The sequence below is a fragment of the Dermochelys coriacea genome, chromosome 4, assembly GCF_009764565.3.
Source record: "Dermochelys coriacea isolate rDerCor1 chromosome 4, rDerCor1.pri.v4, whole genome shotgun sequence".
NCBI classification, from domain to species: domain Eukaryota; kingdom Metazoa; phylum Chordata; order Testudines; family Dermochelyidae; genus Dermochelys; species Dermochelys coriacea.
In genome coordinates, this window is record NC_050071.1 from 87,402,532 (window position 1) to 87,426,745 (window position 24,214).

Consider the following 24,214-nt stretch of genomic DNA (forward strand, 5'->3'; position numbering starts at 1 on the left):
TAAATTTGTTAGTCTCTAAGGTGCCACAAGTACTCCTTTTCTTCATATGGGAACAGTGATCAACCCAGGGTAGAATCAGGGACTAAGCCTAGTCATCTCATGTCAGCCACTGAACAGAATTTAAATGATTAACCTAAAATTTAAAAATACCATTAATGTAATAAATAATCCAAGTATAATTTAAATCTAATTACTAGAGGAAGTAAAATTATTCTTTATTCTATTTGATTTCAGAATACCACTTCTAAAAAGAGTCAGCAAAATACAGACAGATATCACAATATGATTAACTAAATAGTATTGCTGGGATATAGATAAATTAGATAAATATCTGTAATTAAATAAATAGCAAATGAATTTATGAACAATATTAATATTAGTTTCCAAGAATGGCTATAATGTACACAGAAAAGTAAAGTGAGGCAAACACAGAGCACAATATTTTCTATGATATTTTCCCTTTATTATTGAGGATAGGAATTATTTTCCTATTCTGATATGCTGTCACTGAATTGTTACAAGCCATCTGAGACAAATTACAGACCTCTGTCACCTCTCCTGAAGACAAGATAGGAAGATTTTTGCCAAAGGATGGTGGTCTGTATATTATATATGGAGTGTCAAAAACATTTAAAACCATGGAGAGAAAGATAAAGGCTAATGAAAAGGCAGAAGTGGAAAGGAAATACTTTGTGAAAAGTGTAGTGACAAGTCATCAAGTAAGAGGAGAATGATGGTAATTGAAAAACCAAAAGAGATCTGAAAAAAAACTAATGCATCTTTGGATTTTCCCTGCCCCAGCTTCAAAGGGAGCAGGATCCTGTTGCATTCATTATTAAAGACCTGGCTGAACTTCTGGAAACTGACCCTTTGTGCAGAAAAAGTGCTATGGGATACAAATGAGAAAAATAGTGAATGTGAATGACTCTGGGAGCACTATCCTAGGAACATTGTCTGAAACAAGATAATATGACTGAACATTGAAAACAATGCAAAAAAGATCTCCAGTAGTAAGGGGACAAAATCCATCTGTTCCCTGACCTCAGCCCTATGACATAAGCAAAGAAAAAAAGCTAACACATCTGAAGAATTAGTTTATAAAAAATTATTGGAGCCATGGTGCTGTATCCAGAAAAGTTAAGGGTGATATAAATCCTCTCTTGGCATATTTTGAAGTTCTATCTGCAACTAAATCTGACAAAGGTTTAATTTGTCCTATATTACAGTTCACAAAGCCATTTTATTTGTAAAGCTTATACGTTACTTTTGTTATTAGCTTTACTTTCAACTTTGCAGTATTTGAATTTTGTTTAATGGAAAGGTACTGTGGAAAAGTTTAAAAGGGGTCAAGCGGTCATCTATCTGACCTGTGGCCAAATTCAGCCCTGGTGCAATTAGGTGCAGTGCCACTGCACCAATGAAGTTGCGTTTAGAAATACAGAAATGTAGGGCTGCAAGGAACTATCTAGTCCAGCCTGCTGTGCTAAGGCAGGACCAAGTATACCTATACAAACCCCAACAGGTGTTTGCCTACCCTTTTCTAAAAAAACCTCCAGTGATGGGGATTCTACAACCTCCCTTTGAATCCTATTCCAGTGCTTAATTATCCTTATAGTTAGAAAGTTTTTCCTAATATCTCACCTAAATTTCCCTTGCAGCAAATTATGCTCATTACTTCTTCTCTTACATTCAGTGGACATGAAGAACAACTGATCACCATCCTCTTTCTAATAGCCCTTTACATGTATGAAGACTTATCAGGTCCTCCACTCAGTCTTCTTTTCTCAATACTAACCATGCCCAGCGTTTTTTTAAAGCTTTCCTCACAGGGCAGGTTTTTTAAACCTTTTTCATTTTTATAGCTCTCCTCTCGACTTTCTCCAGTGTATAGCTTTCTTAAAGTGTGGCACCAAAATCTGGACACAGTACTCCAGCTGAAGCCTCACAGTGAGGAGTAGAGCTGGTCAATTACCTCACATATTTTACATACAACACTACTGCTAATACACCCCATAATGGTATTAGCCTTTTTAGCAACTGCATCAGATTGTTGACTTATTCAGTTTGTCGTTCACTATAACTAAGGCTCCATGTTGGTCATGGAGGTAGAGGAAGTCACAGATTCCATGACTTTCTGCAACCTCTGTGACTTCTGCAGCGGCCAGTGTGGCTGGCCCTGGGGCCAGCTGCTCAGGTGGCTCTGGGGACAGACACACCGGCCGCTGCTGGAGCGGCTCTCCAGTCAGCCACTTGGGCAGCCCTGCTGCTAGCCGCACCGGCCACTGCTTGAGTGGCCCCAGGGCCAGCTGCATCAGCCACTGCTTGGGTGGCCCCAAGCAGCTGGCCCCAGGGACTGCCCGAGCAGTGGTCCCAGGAGCAGCTGGAGCAGCTGTTGCTTGGTGGCCCTGGCAGCAGTCCCAGGGCAGCTGGAGCAGCTGCTGCTTGGCAGCTGCTGGCAGTTGGCGTCACTGGCCCTGGCCCCCCGCTCCCTGAGCAGTGGGCCAGGAATTTTTGTTTATTGCCCGTGACCTGTCCATGATTTTTACTAAAAACACCCATGACTAACTATAACCCCCAGATACTTTTCACCAGTACTACTGCAAGATCAAAAAGAAAAGGAGTACTTGTGGCACCTTAGAGACTAACAAATTTATTAGAGCATAAGCTTTCGTGAGCTACAGCTCACTTCATCGGATGCATCCGATGAAGTGAGCTGTAGCTCACGAAAGCTTATGCTCTAATAAATTTGTTAGTCTCTAAGGTGCCACAAGTACTCCTTTTCTTTTTGCGAATACAGACTAACACGGCTGCTACTCTGAATACTGCAAGATCAGTTATTCTTCATTTTGTATTTGCGCATTTGATTTTTCCTTCCTAAGTGAAGTACTTTGCACTTATCTTTATTGAATTTTATCTTGTTGATTTCAGATCAAGTCTGTAATCAAAATTATTTTGAATTCTAATTCAGTCCTCCGAAGTGCTAGTACTCCTTCCCAGCTTGGTGTCAGCTGCAAACTTTATAAGCATACTCTATTCTCCTCTATCCAATTCATTAATGAAAATACTGATAGGGACCCAGGAGAGACTCCTATGAAATCCCACCAGATAAGTCTTCCTAGTCTGACAGCAAAACATTGATAACTACTCTTAAATACATTGTTTCAACCAATTTTGCATCCACTTTATAGTAATTTAATCTAGATGAAATTTCCCTAGTTTTCTTATGAAAATATCATGTGGGACTGTATTAAATACTTCACTAAAATCGAAGTACAACATGTTCATGCCTTCACCCCTATACACTAGGTCAGTAATCCTGTCAAAGAAGGAAAATAGGTTGGTTTGGTATGATTTATTTTTGACAAATTCATGTTGGTTATTACTTATCACCTGATTATCCTCTAGGTGCTTACAAATTGATTAATAATTTGTTCCAGTATCTTTCCAGGTATCAAAGTTAGGTTCACTAGTCTATAATTCCCCATGTCCTCTTTGTTCCCCTTTTTAAAAGACAGGTACCTCTTGGAACTCACCCATCTTCCATGAGTTTTCAAAGATAATTGCTAATGGTTCTGAGACTGCTTCAGCTAGTTCCTTAAGCTCCTAGAGTGAATTTCATTAGGCTCGGCTGCCTTAACTTGTTTACAAGCTGAATTAGGCATTTAATCTTTTCATTATATTTTTGATATTACAGATTTGTTCTTAATAGGCAGCAGATATAAAACAAACAAAAGGAAGTATTTCTTCACACAACACACAGGCAACCTGTGGAATTCTTTGCCAGAGGATGTTGTAAAGGCCAAGTCTATGACAGAGTTCAAAAAGGAACTAGACAAATTCATGGAGGATAGGCCCATCAATGGTTATTAGCCAGGATGGGCAGGGATGGTGTCTCTAGCCTCTTTTTGCCGGAAGCTGGCAATGCAACTCAGGGCATGGATCACTTGATGGTTACCTGTTCTGTTCATTCCCTCTGGGGCACCTGGCATTGCCCACTGTCGGAAGACAAGATACTGGGCAAGATGGACCTCTGGTCTGACCCAGTATGGCCATTCTTGTGTTCTTGTGGTTACTTTACTTAAGACCAAGATGGAACCAGACTCCTGGCATGCAAAATTAAAAAGGTCACAGAGAAGTTTTTAAACTAACTAACGGCTGGAAAAAAGCTAAAAGGTGTGAAGGAGCATGTGGTTTGGATAGAGACATCCCTGAGAGGAGGATTTAGAAAAGGGGATACTCTATATCCTAGAAAGAGCAGAGGATACAAGTTGACAAAGTCCAGAAAGAAACTGAAGAGAAACAAACTGTCAAACAAAAAAGAGTCCCATTCATTTACATTACAAGAAGGCAGACAACTAAATATTGACAAATTTTATAAGTGCTTGTTTACAAATTCTAGAAGTCTAAATAATAAGATGGGTACTTGAGTGCCTGGAACTAAATGAAGATATTGATGTAATAAGCATCACAGAAACTTGGTGGAACAATGATAATTAAGGTTAAGATTTTGTCACGGTTATTTTTAGTAAAAATCACAGACAGGTCATGGGCAATAAAGAAAAATTCATGGAAACTTATGACCTGTCCCTGACTTTTAATAAAAATAACTGTGAGAAAATAGGGCTGAGACCGAGCTCTGCTGTAGGAGGAGAGGCAGGGGGCCCAGCACCCGCCACCGTTGTGACTGACAGCTTGAGGGTCCCACAGCCACCACAGGTAGCTGGGAGCTCCAGTACCCCCCAGCACCTGTTGTGGGCTGAGGTCTGGGGGCCCCTTCCTGCCTGCAGCAGCTTGGACCACTGGGAAACCTCTGCCGTCCACGGTGGCTCAGAGCTCTGAGGGCCCCTCACTGCCTGTGGTGGTTCAGAGCTCCAGGGACAGCAGCTTAGATCTCTGGTGGCAGTGGCTGAGAGCTATGGGGCCCCCCTCCACAGCTCCAGAGCTCGGAGTTCCAGATCCCCACGGTGCCTGGGGCAACTGAAAGATGCAGGAGCCACTACCACTCACAGTGGCTCAGAGATCCAGGTCCTCGGCTGCCCAAAAGCTCTGGGGGCCCTCCACCGCCCGCGGCAGCTCCAGAGCTCAGAGCTCCAGATCCCTCTGCTGCCTGCAGCAGCTGAAAGCTGCAGGGGCTGCTGCCACTCACAGTGGCTCAGAGCTCTGGGACCCCTGCCTCCCATGGCGGCTGAGAGCTCTGGGAGACCCCTGCCACTTGCAGCGTCTCGGAGCTTCAGGATTGGTGGCTTGGAGCTCTGCTAGCAGGGGCTGAGAGCTCTGGGTTCCCCTGCCACCCACAGTGGCTGGGAGATTCAGATCCCCCCACTACCCACGGCAGATGGGAGCTGCATGGTCTCCTCGCCAGTTGTGGCAGCTCAGAGCTCCAGGTCCCTCTGCAGAGGGTGGTAGCTGCAGGGGCCCCCACCACTTATGGCGGCTCAGAGCTCCAGAGCTCCTGCCGGTTGACAGCTCCAGCCCCGCCGCCCTGGGACTGAGGTTGAAAATGTCATGGAGGTCACAGAAGTCATGGATACCGTGACTTTGCTGAGGTTGAAAATGTCATGGAGGTCACAGAAGTCATGGATGCCGTGACTTTGATGACATAATCTTAGCCTTAATGATAGTCAGTGGGACATAGTAATACCAGGGTACAAAATATACAGGAATGACAGAGTAGGTCATGCTGGTGGGGAAGTGGCACTATATGTGAAAGAAAGCAAGAGCCAAATATAGGGAAAATATTAAATGAATCAAACAGTACAACAGAATCTCTATGGATAGAAATTCCATGCTGAATAATAAGAGTATAGCAGTAAGAATATACAGGTTGAACCTCTCTAGTCCGGCACCCTCTGGACCTTAGTGCTGAACCAGAGAATTTGTCGAACCTTGGGAGGTCAATGCAGAGCGCCAGCGCGTCTCCATAGGCGTGGAAAGTAGGGGTGCAGGCTTTGCATCCAGCATGGCCTCCTGCCCAGGGGATCCGATGCCAGCCCCAGGTCCCAGCCACCAGCCCCATACCCGGGGTCCCAGCCGCTGGCCCCAGGTCCTCCCCCTCCCTCCCGGAGCCTGAATGCCGTGAATCAGCTGTTTGCAGCACTCTGGAAGCGCTGTGAGGGAGGAGGTAGAATTGGTAAGCGTGGGGCCACCGGCACACGAGAGATGGGGGAAGAAGGAGGAGGCTTGGCGCCAGTGGATGCTCCAGCCCCAGAGCACCCATGGAATCGGTGCATATGCCAGACCACGAATATTGCCAGACCAGGGAGTGCCGGGTTAGAGAGGTTCAGCCTGTACTACAGACCACTTGACCAGGATGGTGACACGATGACTCTGAAATGCTCAGAGATTAGAAAGGCTACAAAAAACAGAAAACTTAATAATAATGAGGGATTTCAATTATCTCCATATTCACTGAGTACATGTCACCTAAGGATGGGATGCGGAGATAAAATTTCTCCACATCATTCATGACTGCTTCTTGGAACAACTACTCCTGGAACCTACAAAGGGAGAGGGAATTCTTGATTTAGTCCTAAGTGAAGCACAGGATCGGTTCCAAGAGGTGTATACAGCTGAACCGCACAGTAATAGGGACCATAATGTAATTAAATTTAATATCATTGTAGGGGAGAAAATACCAAAGAAACCCACCACAGTAGCTGTTAACTTCAAAAAGGGGAACCATATAAAAATGAGGAAGCCAGTTAAATGTGAATTAAAAGGAAGAGTCACAAGACTGAAATGCCTGCAAGCTGCATGGAAATTATTTTAAAATACCATAATAGAGGCTCAAATTAAATGTGTACCTCAAATAAAAATAAAACAGTAAGAGGGCCACAAAAAGCCACCCTGGCTGAAGAAAGTAAAAAGAGGCAGTTAGAGACAAAAAGACATCCCTTAAAAAATCAGAACTCAAATCCTACTTAGGAAAATGAAAAGAACATTTACACTTGGCTTGCCAGAGTTTAAGTATAATAAGGTAGAGGAAAAAAGCCAAAGAACAAAAAACCAATCCGAAGAGCAACTAGCCAAAGACACAAAAACTAACAGCACATTTTTTTAAAGTACATCAGAAGGAATAAACCTTCAGGGGGGTACCAATCAGGGGGGTACTGGATGATCCAAGTGCTAAAGGAGCACTCAAGGAAGACAAGGCTGATGCAGAGAAGCTAAATTAATTCTTTGCATCACTCTTCACTGCAGAGGATCTGGGGGTGATTCCCACACCTGAGCCATTCTTTTTAGGTGACATATCTGAGGAACTGTCCCAGATTGATGTGTCTATAGAGGTAATTTTGAAATAAACTGATAAATTAAACAGTATTAAGTCACCAGGACTAGAGGGTATTCACCCAATAGTTCTGGACCTCATTCAAACAATAAAATACAAGTAAATAGATAAAATTCACCTTTGGGCTAAACTACAGATTGAAAAATATTTATTTAGATTTGTAAAATAACAGAAGTACACCTCTCTTAGTTCAGAGCAACTCCACCTGTAATCCCACCCTGTGGTCCAGCAAGGGCAAGTATTCACAGGCTTCCGGTTCCCCAGCCATCAACTCTCTTGGGCAGAGACACGTGCATCTCTCAAATTTGACCAGGGTATTTCCAGGCTGCACAGTTTCCTGCCTACACTGGCAATTCCCCACCAATGCAGATTGCCTCAGCAGGCGTGCTTTCTCTTCTCCTCAGAGTCTATAAACAGTGTAATTAGCCATAGTGAAGTTACCATACAACTCTTTTTAAGCAAGCACATTTAGTAGTAAAGTAAAAAAGCATTTCAGAGAAAACATATTAAAACAAAACAACACACTACGTGCATGCTAATAAGCTTAACAGAGATCACCCCTAGTTGGTGTCAGTCCTTCCAACCCTTCCCCAAGGATTGGGGCCCTTCTCTTGGACAGAAGGTCCTGTCTGTTTTCCGGAACCTAACGAAGCCCATGAGTCAGCTTCAACTCAGGTTAATTATCTAAAGTCCTTCCTTTGACTTTGGCCTCTGGAGAATCCACTTTGAACTAGCAGGGGCAGCGAGTAATATGGGCCCGTGGTGCCCATGCTCCAGCAATATTCAGGGCTGAGGGGCCTGGCCCCACCAATGTATGGGGCCGGGTCTCTCCCCCGGCCCTACCTGCTGCTTCCTGCGCGCCTCCCCTGAAGGTCCCCCGCCTGATGTCCCCGTGCGTCTCCCCTGGGCCCCATAGCATCCCTGTCTCAAGCGGGTGGCTGTCCCCTGCAGCTATGCACTGCGCTCCACCAACTCCCGGCATCAACTGCCGCCGCAGGGTCCTAGCGCCCCCATCCACTAGTGTCAGGGCAGGCTGACCCTGCCCTTCCGCCTCAGACGGACAGACCCTTCCCTTTTCCGGTGGGACCATCCACCAGCACCGGGGGCCCCCCCTGCAGTCACCGCTCCTGCTCTACGCTGGGCAAGGGGCAGCCCCATTCCCTACCCCCAGTGAGGTTACAGTGAGGGGCAGCAACAGGGAAGGAGGCGCACACGCACCTACCACACCCACCACAGCAGAGGTGAGGGGGCTTCCTGGATCTGACACGGGCTCTAGGAGCACGTGTAGTGACAGTGGTGCAAGGTGAATGTGCTGCCAGGAGTGGAGAGGGGGCCCCTCCCTCGGAGATCGCTGCTGCCAAAGAGGGGAGGGTTGGAGGGAGTCCTCTCTGGCCCCAGCCCGGGGAAGTCTGCCTGCACCCCAAACTCCTCATACCCGCCCCACCCCAGAGCCCACACCACCAGCCAGAGCCCTCACCTCTCTGCACCCCAACCCTCTGCCCCACCCCTCCGCCCCCTCCTGCACTGTGAACCCCTCATCCCCAGCCCCACTCTGCAGCCCTCCCCTCAGCACCCCAACCCTCTGCCCAATTCCCTCCCACACCCCAAACCCCTCACATTTTTACATTATTTTAAAACATATATATTGGCTTACAAGGCAGGTGTGTGTGTGTGGGGGGGGGGGGGGGCTTGGACCCGTTTGGGCATCACCAAAAATTATACAAACCTGCTGCCTGCTGGATGTGTTACATCCTGAGTGAGTACCCAATCACACTCCACTGTTCTTAGTTCCTTGAGGGCTGTGGTTACTCTCCCCCATGGAATTACATACAATCCCTGGCCCACGATACACGCAATACAGTAAGAGCTCCCCAAGATATTGCAGGAAATTGTCATATCTGTCACAACATCTAATCCAAAAGCTCTAGGTGCCCTGCCATTACTTAAAAATACAAAATTATTCAGACTCCAGTCAGTCTTGCCACCAACATCATCCAGGTGTAATAAAATCATTAAGGGCCCAATTCAGCAAATCACTTTAGCATGTGCTTCACTGTAAGCCTGCATTTGAAATCAATATGATTTACACAACATTGTAGTGCTTTGTTGAAATGGGACCTTAATGATATGATGGGGCTAAGCAGCACAGCAATATCTCCATTCCACCTCAGAGCCTCTCCAAATGGTCCCCAAAATAGACTGGCCTTGCAGCATGTCACGAAAGTCAACAGATTCAGGTTATTTTGGATCAAGTGGGGGAAATAAACAACAAAGGCAAGAGGCCACCTGGAGAACATCCTGCCACAAGCTCCCTCATTGTTATACCAAAGTGTGTCTAGCTCAAGTAACTGCTGACCACAGCTGTGGCAATATTAGCCCAAAAGGCATTTTACTTGAGAAATGTATTAACAACAACAAAAACAGTAAAAGGAAAATGGCAATTCAACTTCAAAGCACAGCATGCAGTACATCTATGCACCATTATAAATAGTTGACATTCACAGTTACCATTTTATGCAATCTCTCATTGTCATACAGAATTTAAACATAAAAATAGAATGATAGCAAGATGAGGTTAAAATACTCAGAAACTGATCAAAGGGCAATATCTAATATACATACCACCAAGAACTCCTTTTTGTCGACCATCTCATTGCCATCAGTATCAAACATGTTGAAAGCTATTTTAAAACCTGCATGAGGCTCTGCCAGAAAAAGAATACAACTGTCAATTATTTGCAAAAAGTGATGATAAAAGTTTAACCTTATGAATATAAACTAAATATTTTAGATCAGATCCTCAACCTGTGTATATCAGTATATTGGTGCATATAAACAGTGTATAACTGACTTACAACAGCTAGGGATCTCACCTTATACATTTGTTTCACTTTCAACATTTCAGAAGCTGAATGCACACCTCAAAGTTCATAGATTGAAAAATAAAAAAAAAAGAAAGAAAGAAAAAGGGTAAAACATCTTGCAGCAGTGGTGGTTTGGTATTGAGGAGGGAGAAGCAATCACACATGGCTATGACCTGTTGTCATCTCCTAGGGGTAGGGCCAATGTTCCTCCCAGAGTCATTGTGGAAATTGAGGCAAAACCCATGGGTGGGTGCGGAGGGGCGAGGAGGTTATGTGCTTACAGTATTAGGAGATTTAAGAAAAATATTTTTACAATTCTGCTTAATTGAAGTGAGGATCAGTTGTGGCACTGAAGTCCAAATAGTGATTCTGAAAAGATATATATCTGATTCCACATTTCTAATCTGCAAATAATGTTGATTGGAATGTCAGATAAATAGAGACTACCATATTGCTGGCACAATGCACCTTAATTCAGAGCCAGCTTTACTCAGCAAAGACACACACTGCCAATCCATTTGTACAACTTTTGCTTGGAAAGGCATGACCCATCAAAATTAGTTAATAAGCCCCCCACAAAATTATAAGGTTTTTGCAATGATGAAATATCATCCAAATTTTAACTTACAATCTTCTTACCATTCAATTTTATAAAAACTGGCTTCTACTATCCAGGAACAAGAAATTGCTAAGGACAATAAGAGAAACAACATACTGACCAAGGTGAAATCCCTGAACAGCGTTAGGTGAGAAGTGACAGTCCTAAAGACAACCTTATCTTTGTGAAAGAGAGTAAACAGGCTATCTTTTAAAATACCCTACAAATCACTCATTACTGTCTTTAAAAGCTTTGAAAACAGCCAGAAGAAATGACATCTTAAAAGAGTACAGATAAAGACTAGTAAAGACTAAACAATAGAATTCAAAAGCCAGGCTATATTAGAAGCTTATGTAATAAACCTTTTAAAAATCTAGCAATATTGAAGTAAGCAAACAATTTAGTATCCTGTGAATTATGGCAAAAATAAAACAAACAGGGCAACCAAATGAAATTTAAGATATCACTCACAGAACAGATTTAATAAGGAAATATATTTAGAGGATAGAAGGAAAAGGGAAATATGAACAAGGCAACCAACAGAATCTCAAGACCAGGAATAACCAAGAACTGTAAAGCCTTCTTCTGTTTAGCACTGTATTACTTATGTTAGGTAAATAAAAGGTGACACACATGCACTCTCCCCCGTCCCACTGAGCTCTATTATATTTCAAAAGCCTGGCAATTAAATATAAGGGGACAGATTCACCCTATGTATAACTCCACTGACTTTTATAAGAATGAATGTCTCACCTGAGGACATAAAGTATCAAATGACTTGGAAATAATAATAAGAGGCTAATAGAACATTTTGGTATACCAAAATACCAGTAATTTATTAACCAGAGATTTCAGAGTAGCAGCCATGTTAGTCTGTATTCGCAAAAAGAAAAGGAGTACTCGTGGCACCTTAGAGACTAACACATTTTTTTGAGCATAAGCTTTCGTGAGCTACAGCTCACTTCATCGGATGCATTCAGCTATAGCTCACGAAAGCTTATGCTCAAATAAATTTGTTAGTCATCATTTTTTCTCTAGTGCTGCCTTGGCATTTAGAAGTTGAAAGGAAATGGTATTCGTAATTCTCTGAGCCTCTCTGGTTAATAAAAAGAAAAGGAGTACTTGTGGCACCTTAGAGACTAACAAATTTATAGCTCACGAAAGCTTATGCGCAAATAAATTTGTTAGTCTCTAAGGTGCCACAAGTACTCCTTTTCTTTTTATTAACCAGAGAGGCTCAGAGAATTACGAATACCATTTCCTTTCAACTTCTAAATGCCAAGGCAGCACTAGAGAAAAAAATGATGACTAAGATGTTAAATGAATCCTTCAGAGAATCTTCCAATATGATTTTCCTTTTAAAATATCAAATGACATTTTTATTAAAGTGACTGGCCAAAAGTTTGGGTGGAAAAAAAATAGATCTCCCACTGATTAAAGAGATGTTGCTATGTGCCCTTGGTCAGGTCTTAAAGCTACTAACTAAAACAATCCATACTCATGTTCCCTGATATTGGCAAGAGGAACAGCTGACAAGCCGATTCTATGATTTAAAACGCAGTCCTATGGACATATATTCTATGTCTCAAAAGGTATGCAATGATTGCATTTACTCCACATGTACACCATTATTCTAGTAGGTCCCTTTGAGCACTTGGAAGGAAGAATTTAAAACCCAGTCATATTAGCCTGAACTCCAAAGCTTATTACATCATTCAATTTAGTAATAATTTCTTGCCTTTACATGTGGCCCTATGAAATGATGGACTAAAGCCCTCTTCTAACTCTGCCATAGTTACATAAAAATGGCATCAGCTGATAACCTCAGTTGTTTGGATTTTGAAAATTCCAGTTTAACGTCTACCATTCGGACAATTGAACTATTTTATCCTTCAGTCAAAAAATGGGTAACTCACCTCCCATTTCACTTCGTACCTATAATAAAGAATCTCATTTTTGGTCAGACACTAGTCCATTTTATGGATATTCTTTGTAATGGAAAACAAATTCAGACAAAATATTCTAGAGCAAGGGTAGTCAATAAGGGGACTGTGGGAAAAACTCAGATCGCGAGCGGCTTTTGACCAGACCACAAAGCTCTGGGGGAGCTGTGAGCAGTTAGTGTGTGTGGGGCGTGTAGTGCAGGCAGGAGTGACTGGCTGTGTGCTGGTGGGCTTGGAGGAGCTGGCCCCTGGGTCTGACTTGTAACTGGGGGGGGCAGGTGCTGCCCTGCCCTCCCTAAATGGAGCCCCGCCAGGTATGCTGGAGCTCAGAGCTTCAGCCCCTGCTGGGAAGCACTGGGGCTTCAGTCCCTGTCGGACACACTAGGGTTCGGGTCTTCAATGGCCCCACCCCCGAGTTACAAGTCAGCACCAGGTGCCTGTGGGGCTCCTGCTGTCAGCACTGGGTGCCTTCCAGGGCTATATTTAGGGAGGTCTGTGATCAGAGAAAAAGGGTTCCTCAGCAAATAGTACCTCAGGCAATCCATAGACCACTTCACTGCCGCGACCTCTTTCTCAATGATGGATACAACTTTCTCTCTGGAGAACATAAGCTTTTAGCTTATGTAGAATATGGGGTTTTCTTCTCCCTTAACTTCTTATGAAAGAAGAGCCTCTAGCTCTACATGTGAGGTATCAGTTTCTCATATAAACCTCTTTGAAAAGTCTGGATTAAAAAGAACTGGATTCTGACACATACAATCCTGTGTATATGATTCCATACTTACACTCGAGAATTCTTGCATGAAATGCCCAAATTAAAGAACAATGTTGTGGTTTTTGTGTTTGACTTTTAAATTCCAATAGATGACAGTTTTAAAAGCCTATTACTTGAAGTTAACAAAACTTCTAAAACTAATTTGTAAATCTTTAATTTACAAATCTAAAATCTCAAACAATTGTGTTAGTTATGGAAAATCTATACTATACATAGTTGACTCTAGTACAATCAAAAAATTAAACCTTCTACATTCTTCTATATTGTTTTCCCAGGTGGAAGACAAAACAAATATTTAATTTTGCTAGTGTTTGTTGTTTACAAATAAATGTTTGGCTCAGTTTTAACAGATATTCTAAAACTATGAAAGTGGATATCATATATAGACTGAAAAATAATATTTACAATTTATGTATCTCTCTCCATCTTCAAAAGTCGTTTATAAACTTTAATAAATTTATCTAACAATTATCAGCAATTTCAGAGGACTGAGATTATACACTACAAACTGATGTTCAATTCATCTGATAATCCTTAATCTCTCATTTTCAGTAAAGGGTGCCCAGGTAATACAACACTTCAATTGAAACGTTATGAGATTACCCTGTGATAATACAGTGACCAAGTTGTATGGAAAAGATGGATGTGATTTTTCCCCATATAATTTATATAATTTTTGAGTGAACATAAAATATTCTAATGTATAGGAATAAATTCAGAATCACAAAATTGCAGTGAGTTTTTTTCAGAATACTTACTTGTTAAGATACAAAGGAGAAACAGATATTCTGTGTAGGAAATCAAACCTAGAGATAAAAAAGTGTCATGTCATATCAACTCTAATGAGTCTTCATTTGTCAAGCTTGAAAAATTAGAGGTTTTTTTTTTTTTTTTTTACACATATATACATTACAGCTGGGCAAAATTGTTCAGATGAAACTATTTTTCAGTCAGAAAGCAGATTTAGGTTGACTGTAACATTTTGCGAATTCATGTAGATTTCAGCAAATTGTTTCAGTCAAAACACAAAAAAAAGAACATTTTTCCAAAAAGTCAAAATGAATCATTTCAACATTAACAAAATGAAATCTTTTTCAGGAAAGATTTCACACAGGGATTTAGGCATTATTCACAAAAATGGAAGTAGGGGGCACTGTCATCTCCCTTATAACCTTTAGTACAATGGGTAGGGTACTCATTTGGGACCTGGGAGACCCAGGTTCAAATCTCCACTCCAGAGCAGGGACTTGAACCCAGATCTTCACTCCTTCTAGGTAAGTACCCTAACAACCAGGCTATTGGGTATTCTAAAGGGGGTCTCTCTCACTCTGTCCTGTTGAAGCTGTTCCACTTTATATAAAATACTTGAACAGTCATTGAGGGGGGAGGGCAAAAATGAATGACTCTATAGCCTCGTGCTCAGGACACTCATCTGGGAGGGAGAACACCTACATTCCAATTCCTGCTCCAATGAATATTTATTTATACAAAATGGAACAGCTTCAAAAGGAAAGACTGAGAGAGCCCCACACTGGAATAGGCAGCCAATAGCCTGGTCGTTTAGGCACTCTGCTCCAGACCTAGACTGTCCACATTCAAGGTGACTACGCTAACTACTGGACGAATGGTTATAAATCATCTCCTCCAGTTTTGCAAATATAGCCCTTCATTTTCTTTATCTTTTAGAACAAGTTAAAAATACTCAAAAGGTTTTGTTCAATGTGAGCTTACTTTTTGATAGTTTGGAACTGTCAGAAAACTAAAATCTCTCTCTCTCTCGCCAGCGGAGAGTGGTTTGTAGTCCAGGTAAGTTGCTCTACAAATACACTGCAGCCTTACTACTAAAACACTGGGTTAAACATATATTAGTTTCATCCCTTGAACGTAATGTGCATGATTCTTTACACCAGGTTTTTCCAAAACCCCAACCATGACACATGGAAGTATCTTATGGTAGGTTTCAGAGTAGCAGCCGTGTTAGTCTGTATCCCTAAAGAGAAAAGGAGTACTTGCGGCACCTTAGAGACTAACAAATTTGTTAGTCTCTAAGGTGCCGCAAGTACTCCTTTTCTTTTAATCTTATGGTAGTATATAAAGGTTTCACATTACAGTTAAAACTGTGTTCTCTCCTGATGTCATCTTTAAATATGTTCAAGCTTGGGTCATAATTTTACTAAATGTTAGTACACATATCTAGTTAGGAATTTTGATTCTCACATTGCTTAACAATACACAGATTTTAGTATTTAGCTGCCTCTGTGTATACGTACATACACTCTAATTATGCTTTGAAGTTTACATTCAACTCTTATTAGATGAGCTTATACATTTTAATTAAATAAAAAGAAAAGGAGTACTTGTGGCACCTTAGAGATTAACAAATAAGCTTTTGTGAGCTACAGCTCACTTCATCGGATGCATGCAAAAGCTTATGCTCAAATAAACTTGTTAATCTCTAAGGTGCCACAAGTACTCCTTTTCTTTTTGCGGATACAGACTAACATGGCTGCAACTCTGAAACCTTTAATTAAATACTGATTTTTAAGGCTTTGTTAAAAATTGAAGTATAATGTCAGAACTATTTACCAATTTAGATATATATGAAGCACTTATTCTAGGCCTCTCAATACTTTTGCGATATTTTAAAAATCCAATCACAAAAAATTCTGAACTGGTTCAAACTGCAGAAAATAATTAATCAGGGTTGAACTCAACATCCATATTATATACTCATTACCACAAATTGCGCTCCTTCTTCCCCAAAAGCCTGGGTAAATAGATAATCTTGCAGCATGCCCAGAAGGTCAGTGAATTAGGGATATTCTGCACTCTTTTCAAAATGGGCTGCTTAAGGAACAATTACTGCCTTGAGGGTCTACTGGAAAGGCTTCAGTTCCATTAATCTTTAATGACAGACCACCAAAACTGGTCCCTAGTCCCTAACTTGATAGGAAGGGCACTATCTCAAAAACACAGGAATTATGAGTTGGTCTATAATATTGGCCAAACTCCAAGAGCGAGATTTTTTCAAGTTGAAGGTGCCTAGTGGGATTTTTAAAAGTGCGTAGACACCTAACTCCAATTTATTTCAATGCAAGTTAATCACCTGTGTGCTCCTGAAAATCCCATTAGTCTCCTATCTGCATCTTTAGGTGCCTACATACCTTTAAAAAATCTAGCCCTAAATGACTAACTTCCAATCCCAAACCAAACACTAGATTACCTGTGAGCATTGAACCAGGAGCCACCTGGAATTTTTTCATGGTCATCATAGTGGCTGTGAAATCTAAAGCTCATTCCAACAATTTGTCATCCATACACGTTAAAATCACTGATTGCTATTGGCCTAGGTACCTCCAAGGTGGGTCAGCAGCTCACACGAACAATTTGCAGCACATCAGCTGGTTCTCCTGAATTTATGCCAACTCAAATGCATCCTGGGAATAGCACAAAATGAACATACTGTAATCAATCTAGCCTGGGTGCAGGAAACTTCCAGATTTTCAGGCTGCATACAAAAATCATGCAGAGTAGATCTTCACCTGTCTTCTTTAGGCTAATACTGTACAGAATACCTCGCTTAACCCAACTGTGCCCAAACTAGTAAAATGGTAACATCCAGCCACACTTTGCTAATACGGGCAAGCCTGGGGGACAAAAATCCTAATTAAATCATAGACTGTTGAAATTTTAGCCACTGATCTTCCACCTATCAGCATGAAGCTAAAACTGGAATTTTTGTCCTTAACTATAGGTAAAACCAGTGAAACGGAGATTATGCATTTTGACCTCACAAGGTATTTTTCTGACTTGTCTCCTCCCATACATGAATATAGGAACGGAGGAATCCAAATACTCACAATTAATTCTCTGTGTACAATACGACCATATTCCCTACACACAGCAACATTTTTCAACTCTGTTTGCCCTCTGCAGTGATTATTGAATGGTCATAGCTGCCACACCTCAATACTAAACAAAGGATCTTCAATGCAGGCTACAAAGCCAAACTAAGAAGACTATTCACTCTCCCAAACACCTTTACCAATAACACCCCAAAACCTCACAGCCATTACCTTCAGAATCACTCCCTAAATATTCTCCAATACAACAGGCCATTTATCCTAAATAATCCTACACACTGGCCATTTATCCTAAAAGGGCAACGCTTCCATGATGGATATGTCTCCTACCCTCAAAAAACAAGAAAAGATACCCAGATCATTTTGGTCCTCACCATTGAGGCTGGAATGTGGGGATTATGTAAAAGGAAGGCAGTTGATTAAGCTATCATTTAATCACACCAAACCACCTATCCACCCCCCAAATGAACACTTACACACCTGTAAATTCACTAAATTTGAACCTCTTTCCTCTCCGACCCTAGCCCAACCCCTAATTTCAGAAAATAAAATAAATAAACATATTTAATTCTTCCCTCTCTTCCTCAGTCTAAATGAAAATCCCTGGAGTAAACCTCCTGCTGTCGCCGGTTGTTGTTGTGGTGCTGCTAAAGTAGGGAAGGCTTCTAAGCAGTTCTAATACTATCCATTTTCCTTACAAGTTAGTATCTCACTCCCCCACCCCCACAAAAGTGTGGATTTGTAAACATAATGTAGCTGCTTCTGCTAGCATTTCAAGTTTAAAAGCAGTTACTCTAATAATAAATACAATCATGTATTCTGCCTTGTGTCATCTAGATTTCGTACAGTACCTCAGAAACTGAGAATTACTCTTATGTGTCAAAGACCAGTTCCAATTTTTCATTAGGTCTGTGACTACTTGGAAGGTGAGCTACCTAGAGATCAAATGCAGCTGAGATATAGATAAAGGGATGTAAAACACGCTTGAGTAATCAGTCAAATGTAAAAAATTATTTTACAGATTGTTTTTCAGTGTTTGATACCACCTTCTTTGTTGTAAAATAAAGGAAGGAAGAGCAACTGTCAAGTAGTATGTCAGCAGACATGAAGGGAGCTATCTAGGAGGCCTTGAAAGCATTCCCTACTTTTGTTTGTACTAGTATATTGCAACCTATGGACAGATAGTTCTGGTTGATTGCCCTGAGTGTTATGGGAGAAAGATTCTGGAATGACTATTGCTCAGAAAGAAGGGCTAACTCAAATACCACATAGAAGGTGTAGAGGTCACTTGAGGTGAAAATAATTAAAATAAAAAGCCCTGGACCATATCCTTAGTTGGTGTAAATTGGTGTAGCTGAATTGACTTCAATGAAGCTCTTCCAAAATACACCAGCTGAGGACCTGCCCATCTACATACTTTATATCACAATGCATATATTGTAGCAATAAAACCTAATAGAGAGAGAGTGTGAACTAGGAGATTAAGACAGAATTGGGACTCTGGCGATCTCGATTCTATTCCTTTCTCTGCCTTTGGCATGTCATCTCTCCGCCTCTCAGATTCCCCATCTATAAAATGGAGACAATGATACCACTTTTGTAGAGTACTTTGAATGTACTAATTAAAAGCACTATTATTATTCTACCACTTTCCTCCAATTTTACACCATAATTTTATTAATTTCAATTGACTCTCACTGGCAGAAAACTGGAGTAAGACATTGGTGAATCAGATGCAGAAATTTTAGAGACATTTGTATTACACAATTCACAAAGCTTATTATTGGATACGCTTTTTAATGGAGAATATTTTTAGAAGAGTTATTATATTGCATATGCGATTGCCTACTATATGGTAATGTTTACATTATTTAGAGCATATCTGGATCTATTAAAAGTAGAGTCACAACAACAACTATTAATAGAACATATAATGTAATTCTCAGTTGAATGACGATTATTTTATTATCAAATATTAATAAGAAACAAGCACCTTTGTGCTTTCTCCCATGCTGCCCCATGCTTGGAAGGATCTGCCTGTAAGTATCCACAAAGTTACTTCACTATATTCCTTCAAATCTCTTTTTTAAAATCTCCTTTGCTGTGATGCCTACAAAAAACTTGACAATGCCTGGACCACTAGTGTGTTGAGACCACTGCCTATCATGTCAAATGTAATAGAGCCCTCAGAGGGTCAGGTGGTTTACTGGGTAGCACACACAGTATCGCCTCTCAGCAGGAAAGCCTTTCAGTCCAGTTCCTCACCCAAGGATGGGTTTGGCTTCCCCTCAGGTTTGCAGTGTCCTTGTCCTTTTCTTATCAGACGTGGAGTAAGAGTGGCATGTCGCTTGTGCCCCCTCCTGCAGCAGTGGAAGTAGGCAGGGGAGCCTGGGTCCTCTCACTCCACCGGGCTCTGAACTAGGGCCCTATGAGAGTCAGCAGTGTCCAGCATCCTGGAGTGCCCTCTGAGTTACCCTCCCTGGGTCACTTCCTACCATCTGTCTCTCCCCACAGCTCCCAGTCCAATATAAGGTAACAAAAGAAAAAGAAAAAAAAACAAACAAAAAATAAACCTTAAGCCCCAACTGGGCTCAGTATGCAATCCTGTTCCTCAAAGGGGGGCTTCTTTGGCACCCTTGTCCAGGAAGGTCTATCTTCCTCCCCAGCCTCCCACTTCAGAGCTGAATTTCTCCCTTTAAGCTTGCTCTGCAGGTCTGGAGGGGAGGGGCTATCTGGATCCAGTATTGTCCTTTAACTCCCTTGGACCCAGTGTGGGGTTTGTCCACCCCTTCACACTAACCAATACTATCTCATTGTTTCCTTGTACTCCCCTGTCTATATCTACCTATGGTCTCTTGTCTTATACTTAGATTGTAAATGCTTTGAGGTCAGAACTGCCTTTTTGTTCTGTCCTGCACAGTGTCTACCCAACATAAAATAATTCAGCCTGGAAATAACAGTAAAATATGTCAAGATCATGATAGTTAAGAATTGCTGTATATGTTTAGATAAGATGGTTTAGAAATGCTTTAAGATTTTATTTTCAGTGAATAATTCAATCTACACCTGTACAAAATAAAAATAGGGAGATCACACCTTTGCAGGATATTGCATTTTTATACTGTATATTTGGTTGTGATATAAAGTATTTCCTTGGATTCAGTGTCAGTACTTAGCAAACTAGACCATAATTCATGGCACATTCACCAAAAGGAAATAGGCATTTTACAGAAGAATATCATAACTTTATTGAAATAAGTCTCTTATATCAACATAAACCAAAAGGGGACAATCTGACCTAAACATATATCTTGAGTTAGAGAAATAAAAGGTTTCAGAGTAGCAGCCATGTTAGTCTGTATTAGCAAAAAAGAAAAGGAGTACTTGTGGCACCTTAGAGACTAACAAATTTATTTGAGCATAAGCTTTCGTGAGCTACAGCTCACTTCTGTAGCTCACGAAAGCTTATGCTCAAATAAATTTGTTAGTCTCTAAGGTGCCACCAGAACTCCTTTTCTTTTTTAGAGAAATAAAAGAAAGTCATGAGAAAGTAATTAAGGACCCAATTCACAAAGGAACTTAGGCATTGCAGTGCTCAGCATTGCAACACCTAACCTGTAAGTGTCCTGGAAATCACTGGAAACCACAAACCCTGAGTTGAGTTAGGCACCTAGTCTCCCTATACAATGCATGGAGAGAGGTAGGCACCTGAGAATGGGATCTATAAAAGACATTATGCTAGGCTGGGAGCTGCCTAAGATAACCAATGGGAGATGCCAATGAAGGGGGTTTGTCCTCATCTTCACCCCTCTCATGGAGTTACGTACCCAAGTCCAATCTGCAGAAAGATGCTTATCTGCTTGTGATCCACAGCGAGGAGTCAAGTGTGTAAACTATTTCTTGCAAAAAGAGCAGCACACACTCCTAACACCACATGAGGACAACCAGTAGTCATCCTCCATTATAACATTTAGCCTAGTTGTTAGGGAACCCACTTGTGATGTGAGATCCTTGTTCAATCCCCCTGTCCCCTGATGAGAAGAAGGGATTTGAACAGGGAATCTTCCACCTCTCAGGTCTTAACCACTAGAGTATGGGGTAGTTTCATACAGGTCTCTCAATTACGCTTGTTGAAGCTGTTCCTCTTTGTATTAAAAATTATATATATGTAGGGCCAGAGAGAGAATGAGAATGACTCTATGGTCCAGTAATGAGGGTACTCAGCTGAGAGGTGGGAATGCCCAGTTGAATCTCTTCTCATCAGGCAGAGGGGGAGCTGAATCAGCACCTCTCACATCCCAGGTAAATACCCTAACCTGATGGGAAAAGATTATAAGGAAGGCCTCCTCCCTTCCCCGCGTGGCTTGTTTTGTGTGGAGTTGGGCAGCTCAGATCCTGCTTCTGGATCAGGCGCTGCAGGCAAAATACATGGGGTAATACCTATCTGGTTTGAGGATCACGCTAGGGTTTAAGTATGAGATAGGCACCCAGACACCTGCCCAAGGCAGCAGTGCACATGCCCAGAGGCAGAAACTTAGATGCCTAGGGAACTTTTTCTAGAAAATGTAGACATTGAATGAGTTCAGGCACCAGCTGAGTGAATGAAAGGGAGCAGACAAAGATAAAGTTGGTCATAAGGATACAGATAGAAAGCTTTCAAATTAGGTACGGAGGGCCAGTTTTTAAAGGTAGTTAGGTGCCTTGTTTTCAATGAGAGTTAGGCACAGGTATTTTTGAAAATCTCACCCTGAGTTACCAACTCAGAAAGCTAGTTTCACAGATGAGAACATAAAAACATGAGAGCTGTCATACTAGGTCAGACAGTGGCCAGTACCAGAGCTTCTGGGGGAGTATACAGAATGGCAATTATGGAGAGATCCACCCTGTCTTGCCTCCTGGCTTCTAGCAGTCAGAGGCTTAGGGTTGCCCTGAGCATGGGGTTGCATCTTGACTATCTTGGTTAATAGCCACTGATGAACCTGTCCTCCATGAACTTTTCTAGTTCTTTTTTTAACCCATCTATATTTTTGACTATCACAACATCCCATAGCAATGAGCTCCACAGGTTAACTTTGCGTTGTGTGAAAAAGTACTTCTTCTTGTCTGTATTAAACCTCCTTCCTATTAATTTAATCGAGTGACCCCTAATGCCATGATAATAGATGCAACCAAATAATAGCACTGCCACTCCAGTAATTTTTTTAAAGACACTTACAATAAACTCAAAAAGATTTTTTCTCTCTTCTTTCTCCATCATTTTGTAGCCAGACCATCTCACTGACCCACCCACAACACCCTTCTCCAATCCCTCAAAGGCCCCTGCATTGTTGAAATTTCCCCTCTAGCAAATGAGACCTACACAAAGTTCCCTGTGGAAAAACATCCACCACAAGAGGTTGCTAGAAAGGGAGGCAATACTTTTTCAATCAGCGATTACAGTGCCTCCACAATGCTCCCAGCCCAAAATCAGGTGACTGCTTAAAAAATACTCCAATCTGTGCATGTAGGTACTGGGAAGGATTGAACATTATTGTGCATACCTGAAGTCAGATTTTAGTCTGAACCAAAAAATAAAACCAATGGAAAAATGAAAAATAGCAGAACTGGAATTTAAAAGGCCAATAAAAACAACTGCATGTGTTTCCCACCCCATTAGTAATTGAAGTGTCATTTAGCATCCAATTTAGTCAAACTTTTAATTAAATAATTCCTTTATATTTTACTTCACACCTTTTCTAAATCGAAGGTACATTTGATGTAGATAGCCTGTTTTGCACCTTGTATCATATATGAGGTACACCGAAATAATTTAATATTACTTTAATGTGAACTGCACAAGAACTTCTCAGCCTAACAAAGTAGTTGCATAGTAAGGTATCTTTTAATAAAGGATAGGTCACCAAAAACAAAAATAAAAGTGTTGCTGGAATTCTGCAACAGCCCTGCATGAAGGAGATATACTTAAGGACTGAAGAGTAACACAGTTAAAATATATAAATAAATATATGGTTTTAACAAATGTTATGTGAAGAGTGAGAAAGGTGATTCCTATTGTTAAATATTTAAAATTTGAGCCCTAATTTGAGCCCTAGTTCTTACAGAGTCTTTACTTATGTATGAATATTTTTCAATGGACTAAGGCATATGTAATAAATAAATAGTTATATCTCATGTAGTGCTTTTCATCAGTAGAGCTCAAAGCATTTTCCAATATTGGATTTTTACAGAAGGAAAAACTGAAGCACAGTTACTTTGCCCAATGTCTCAACTGTAAATGGAACCCAGATCTCCTGAGTCCTAGCACATTGTTCTAAGCACATAACTTGACATCACTGAACCAGCGTTTATAAACATTCTAAAAATGAAAAGTTTGTATTTCATTTACATGATCTAAAACTCATATTTTTATGGAGCCAAATTCTTCATAGCAGAAAGCAAACTATGCTAATTTCTCTTGCGAGCATAACATATTTATAAGGTGCACAACAAACTTCAAGGAAGCTATTTTTTTTCCTCTTGAGGAGTCTAAAAAAGAGAGGTAATCTACAGCTCCATAACTTTACAGGATTAGGCTGCACAAGAGCTACACAGAGGACAGGTTCCACTGCAACTTTATACATGCTAAGTGTACTTGCTACATACTCTCTAGTTTTGAATTATTCTAAAATTAATACAAATGGACTTAGGTACACTAACTCTTCATTTAATGTCATCCAGATTAATGTTGTTTTGTTGTTATGTTGCTCATCTATTAGAGAACATAGTCATTTAAAGTTGCGCAATGTTTTCTTATAACGTTGTTTGGTCGTGGGGGCTTGGAACCAGGGTGGGCCTGCAGATCCCCTATCAGCTCCCATCCACCCTCCCCCGCACCTCCCCCCCT

The 24,214-nt window shown here is 41.2% G+C and overlaps 1 protein-coding gene across 7 annotated transcripts in view; it reads right to left on the reverse strand.

Moving 5' to 3' along the window:
* MICU3 (mitochondrial calcium uptake family member 3) overlaps positions 1 to 24,214 on the reverse strand; it is a 166,795-nt gene that overhangs the window by 63,360 nt on the left and 79,221 nt on the right. For 6 of the 7 annotated variants that reach the window (XM_043513713.1, XM_038398890.2, XM_038398888.2 and 3 more), the window contains exons 5-6: positions 14,227 to 14,274; positions 9,911 to 9,993 (exon numbers count right to left, since the gene is read on the reverse strand). In XM_043513713.1, coding sequence (XP_043369648.1) covers positions 9,911 to 9,993; positions 14,227 to 14,274 — 131 coding nt within the window. The remainder of the gene's footprint in view (positions 1 to 9,910; positions 9,994 to 14,226; positions 14,275 to 24,214) is intronic. The other variant, XM_038398887.2, reaches the window with a different exon arrangement.